Source organism: Cyprinodon variegatus, unplaced genomic scaffold (assembly GCF_000732505.1).
Source record: "Cyprinodon variegatus isolate N-32 unplaced genomic scaffold, C_variegatus-1.0 Scaffold368, whole genome shotgun sequence".
NCBI lineage: Eukaryota > Metazoa > Chordata > Actinopteri > Cyprinodontiformes > Cyprinodontidae > Cyprinodon > Cyprinodon variegatus.
The window spans coordinates 475275-481367 of NW_015150821.1; the positions used below are offsets into that span (position 1 = coordinate 475275).

General features: G+C 42.6%; 1 protein-coding gene across 1 annotated transcript in view; it reads right to left on the reverse strand.

Moving 5' to 3' along the window:
- Positions 1–5187, reverse strand: part of LOC107092129 (protocadherin-17-like) — a 25286-nt gene extending 20099 nt beyond the window's left edge. Inside the window, exons 1-2 of the mRNA XM_015386439.1 lie at positions 1456–5187; positions 118–176 (exon numbers count right to left, since the gene is read on the reverse strand). Coding sequence (XP_015241925.1) covers positions 118–176; positions 1456–3924 — 2528 coding nt within the window. The 5' untranslated portion in view covers positions 3925–5187. The remainder of the gene's footprint in view (positions 1–117; positions 177–1455) is intronic.
- Between the last annotated feature and the right edge of the window lie 906 nt (positions 5188–6093).

A 6093-nucleotide genomic window follows, 5' to 3' on the forward strand; every position in this document is an offset into this window, starting at 1 on the left:
AAAAAAAAAAAAAAAACTTTTTTTCCATACCTATTCTCTAGACTCAACCAGATCTAATAAAATACATAAATTACATACTTTGTAAAGTGAAGGAACCTCTCTGAATATTTCTCTTACCTTTGAACAAAAGGCTGCCTGCTGCCAGAATAATTTGGCTCTGATGAGAAATTTTCAGTCTGGAAGATTGGAAAAATATTGATATGAATTGAAAATGTAGGCATTTTAACAACAAACACAAAAAACACATCGCTGTAGCCTAAGTAATTAGTATGCACATTTTTAATGAGCTTCAACATGTATTTACCTTTGAATGATAATAATTAATATTCAGAGAAAAATCCTGCAAAATAAAAAAGCTTGACCAGGGGGTGGCAGTAGACCTACAAATGTGGCCATTCCTCCCTCTAGACCTCTCTTGTTACTGTCACAACCATTATGGCTAAATGCCATTTTTTTTTTTTATGTTTTAAGCAAAACCCTAATGATATGAGCAAACAAACACAAAAACAGACCAGCTAGCCTAGCTGACTAACAGCAGATTTTCTTTGTGGCAACATGTATTCTCCCTGGCAAGGCAAAGAGTTTAGCATTTGCCACTGTCATCAGAATCTATCCCCTTCTCTCCTCAAAGTAATGTGTTTGTGTTGATCACACCCACATACCCTAGTGACTGGTGACAGTGCCAGGCCTTGTCATCTGTGTTATGATCTCCGAATGAGACTGTCTTGGATATTAACATCGTTTACATCAGATAATTCTGCAGTGCTAAAAAGTCCTACAAGCCCATGCTGTCAAATTAGCATGTTGGCGTTCAAACCCTGCCATCTTTGCAAGGCAAGGCTAGAATCTATTAATGGCAACACCGTGTCAATCCTGGATGTGGATGGGTGGATCTGGCCCACATTTCTAAGGGGGGCAAAAAAATGTGATTGTAAGGTTATGCTGTGCATCTCTCTCTGTCTGCTGCACAATGATTTGGTAATGTGATCAGACAAGCTGCTCAAACACCTGTCCAATCCAACATTTCAAAAGAGTTTTTGTTTTCCCTCTCAATAGCAGCGATTCTGGCAGGGTCAAAGCGGCCTTGCTCAAGACTCATACTGTTTGCATGTCTAACCATGAAGACGTTTAAATTACTGAGACCAAAAGAGCCATTCTGAAGGATAGGACTTCAAATTCAGCAATTATTCTCAAATGCAAAGAGAGAAAGGGAAAAGAAAAACCTTTTTTAGCACAATGATTTTAAAATGCATGATTACAGTTCAACATGCGGTTGCCATATAATGCTTAGTATGCAAAGAGTATAAGCCTAGTTTCAAAACTGGAAAAAAATGAAAGTCATTGTAATGATGTGTTCTCTGTGTCACCGGTTGGGTTTTTCAGATTTTTAAGGCAAAGCAGTAGGTGAAGATAAAAGAGAATAATAGATGGATGAAAATGAAGAATCATTCTCACCTGTATCACTGACATCCTATTTGCCTGAGTATCTGTGCTTAATCCAGCAAAGCTGGAGTGGCAACCCGACCTGGGCACAGTCAGGCTGTTGGGAGTAGTTTTCAGATACATGACCTCTGACCTGGGCAGTGTGAGTGGCAGTGGGCTCTGGTAGTCAAAACATATGGGCGAGGTGATCAAGGATGGGCTGCTGACAACGTTCATTCGGCTCCCGGAATCCCTCTCCTCCATTTCACTCTGCACCAACATGATGTCACTCTTGTTGATCCTTTTCTTTTTCCCCTTCCCCACCGGAGGATTGGAGTACTCAGCCATGCGGCAGTTATAATTCCCAGCATCCTTATCTTGATGCTTGGACTTGACAGCGATGGCAGTCATGACGGCCAGGAGCATGACAGAGATAATGCAGAGGGTAACTATGAGGGGAAGGGACACATCCCAGTGCTGCTCTTCCCCATTCGAGTTAGAACCCCCTCCTGCTGTGGCTTCTGTATTCGCTTTAATGATCAGCTTAGCCACAGCAGATAAAGGAGGTTTGCCATGGTCAGTTACCCTCACAACCAGCTCAACCACTGGAGTAATCTCCTCCCATAGAGCATGGGCAGTTCTAACCTCTCCGCCCATTGGGTCTATCTCAAACAGGTGGTCATCGTTTCCCTCTGTAATCTCATAGGTTAAGTGCCCACTCTCTCCATGGTCATGGTCTACTGCTTTAACTGTAGCAATGATGTACCCAATCCCCACATTTCTAGGTACTGGGATCTCAGCCGTATCATTCTGAAGCAAGGGTAAAATTATAACTGGAAGATTGTCATTTACATCAAGGATGTTGACCCTGACTGCAGAAGTGCTCTCCATGTGAGGAGAGCCTCCATCTTTTGCTTGAACCTTAAACTCAAATGTTTTTGTCTGCTCATAGTTGAAGGAGCGTGAGGCATAAATTGCTCCGTTTGTAGGATTAACAGACACATACGTGTACACAGATACGTCTCCAATATGGGACGGCAGTATGGAGTATGACACAGTTCCATTACGACCCACATCTGGGTCGTGAGCCACTACAGAGCCCAGGTATTCCCCTGGGATGTTGTTCTCTGGCACCTGCAGTATGTACAAAGACTTTGTGAAGCGTGGCGCATTGTCGTTCTCATCTAATATTTTCACAGTGAAGGACCTGGTGTTGTTCAAAGAAGGGTTCCCATTGTCTCTTGCAACAATTGTAACATTATATTCATCTTTTGTTTCTCTGTCCAGTGGTCTGTCCGTGAGCAGAGTGTAGAAATTATCATTGTTCTCCTGCAGTCTGAAAGGAACATTTCCTAGAACCCGACACTGGAGCTGACCGTTACGGCCTGAGTCTTTATCAGTCACCCTGACCAGCGCAATGACAGACTCTGGAGGAGCTGCCTCACTGATTGCTCCCTGCCTGACAGAAACAAAACTTATTATGGGCAGGTTATCATTTTTGTCTTGCACTTTCACAGTAATTTTGCAATGTCCTGGAATCGGATTAGGCCCAAGATCCTTTGCCTGCACATCAAACTCTATGATTGGATTTTCTTCAAAGTCAATCTCTCCCTGGACCTTGATGACGCCAGTGTTTGGGTCTATTGAGAACAAATCTTGTATTCGCTCAGATGCATATCCAGTGAAGGAATAAACCACCTGCCCGTTGCTTCCCTCATCCTGGTCAGTGGCATTCAGATCTATAAGTATTTTTCCAGGGGGAGAATTCTCTGGAATCTCTAATATATAGGAGGATTTTTCAAAAACAGGGCTATTGTCATTCGAATCAGTCACTCTGACGTTGATCTGCATGGAGCCTGATCTCGGATACTCCCCGCCATCAACTGCAGTGAGAAGAAGGGTGTGATGACTCTGATCCTCCCTATCCAGGGGTCTTTGAACCACCAGTTCTGGGTATATAGTCCCATCACCCCTCACTTTTAAATCCAGAGAGAAGGTATTGTAATCATCTCTTGTGACCTGATAAGTCTTTATCCCATTTTCCCCAGTATCCAAGTCATGTGCGATTGTGAGGGGAAAACGGGTCCCAGCAGCTGCGTTCTCAGAAATATCAATATTGACATGATCTGAAGGGAAACCAGGGGAGTTGTCGTTGATGTCCTGTATATCAATCTTGATCATGCAAATCTCCTTGTCATTCGCGAACACCTCCATGGAGAGCTGGCACTTTGGGTTGCGCCTACACAGCGTCTCCCTGTCAATCCTTTGTTTGGTGAAAATTAGTCCACTCTCAGGGTCAACATCCACCAGATGTGGGGCTGAATTCTCCAGCACCCTAAAATTAGATTTTTTCCCTCTCTCTATAGTCCCATAACCACCGTCTTTAGCTATATTCCCTATAACAGTTCCAGGTCCCTGCTCCTCTGGGACGGAATAATTTAGGTTTTTTAACGTGAGGGCTTTCACCCACAGCAAAAGGAAAACGGGTGCAGAGAGACGCATCCCTTCTAAGTATATATGCAGCAGTGGTAGACTGGAAGAAAAAAAGAAAGAAAGAAAAACAAAACAAAAAAAAATTGGTTGACTTTCAACCTGTTGATTAGGAGAAAAAAACCAAGTGCTCTACACCCTCACAGGGCATGTGTTTCACGCGCTTCTCCCACTAATTAGGTATGAAACCGATCCCTGAACCGTGCTCTTCCTTTTTAATTTGGATCTTAACCTTCTTGGATGCGATGCAGCTGGGATGAACTCTTTCTGTAAACAACGATGACCGCTCGACGACACCTGGCGTATAAATTAAATATCAAATTCAGCACCACTACAAGAGACTCTCTTTGCTTTCCCCCCAAACGTAAAGTGGGGGTCTGTTTATTTGGTGTGTAGGTGTGCATGTATGTATGTGTGTGTGTGTGTGTGTGTGTAGGGGGGGGACTTGATGAATAATCGATGACTATAAAGTATTCATATTCCCAACCGCATCCAAGGTTAAAGCGTTTAAATCTCGTGGTTGAAGGTTAGAGCGCGGCTTACAAAAGCGCATTGCCCTCATGCGACATCTACACCTAGGCTACTGCGAAACACTGACATGGCCATTCAAAATGCAGCAATTGCCATCCACATCGCATGTTACTTTCCTCCTTTCTCCTGTGCGGCACACTGTTGCACATAGGCGTTCGCTCCGCGTAGCCCCATACACAGTCTGCTCACCAAGTAGAAGAAAATCAAATAAGGAGAACGCAATAAGCAGCAAGCTGAGATATAGTCCAGATCCAACCTTTTGTGCTCAAGAGCGTCTGCGACTTTTGCCCGATGATTGTCCTATAATCAGTCCAGTAATCCCATAATCCAGTCCAATTGGACCCGGTGCTCTTCCATCCTTCATTCCAGACAATTCCCTTCAGCACTGACCCGTGAAAAAAAAAAAAAGAAAAGAGGAAAACGCGTAGAGGTGGTGGAAGATTTCAGATAATCAAAATTAATCGCTTCTCCTGCGCGCACAGGTTTCTCTTCTCTCCGCGTCAACTGTTGAAACCCGCTACCCTCACTGTGTTCAGCTCTTCTGACCGGAAGCCTCTCGAAGCTCTTGCAACGCACTCCAGCGTGTTTCTGAGCGCATTTAACATAGTTTCTGATCGTCTTCCAGCGAATGAGTGAGCAGTGACAGATCTTTACCTTGAGGGTTTTTTTCTCCGATAGGGTCTGGCAAGATCGCATGAATAAAGACTGTTCTAGTGCTACGTGATTCATTTACTGATGTGCGCGCAGCGAGCATCAGCATCACAGGGAGGAAACGTGCTGGAGGATGTTGCTCCTGATACGTGTCGAAGTGAACCATAGGGGATTGGAGATATGTTTCGTGAAATGTGCCGTAGGAAGAACAGAAATAACTTGACAAGTGGGGACAGAGACGGTCCGGTTGTTTATAGGGCCTTGGAGCAAAAACTGCTTTCATGAGGAGGGACCACTTGTAGCCACTGGCTGCCACAGCACCAAAAAGATCTCCTTCTAAATCCTCCCCTCTTGATCATTTCTAAATCATGAAGAAATCACTTTTTATTTTGTCAAACATGTTCAACACCCTGCAGTATACACTTATTTCCTTAAAAAAACTTCATATTGTTTTATCAACCATAAACTAAAATATGAATTATTTAAGTTGTATTTTATAAGCTAATAAAGTCCTACAAATGAGTGCTACAGTGGAAGAAAAAAAAAAGTTACATGGCCTTATATATTTCAAAAATCCAAATCTGAAAAGTGCGGTGTACACCTGCTAGCAGGAATAGAAAGGTACAGCTCTAATATGATATGCCGAAACTAAGAAAGATTCCTGGATAGGTGTTGAAATGTTTCAGAAAAGCGGAATGCATATCTGATTGCCTCAAATTTAACTCTGTTGTATTGTTATACTGAGGTATGTGTCTAACATCTTTGCACACCTGGAGGCTGTCTTTTAGAATAGAATAGAATAGAATAGAATAGAATAGAATAGAATAGAATAGAATAGAAAATCCCTTTATTGTCCCACAAAGGGGAAATGCAAAAGATGGTAGAAAAAATGGTCACATAGATGTGGACTTTAGAAAAATGTATTAAGAATAACGTAATAATGAAGAGTTAAAGATATACAATAAAATACTGTACAGTAAAATGTTTTAACAATATAAA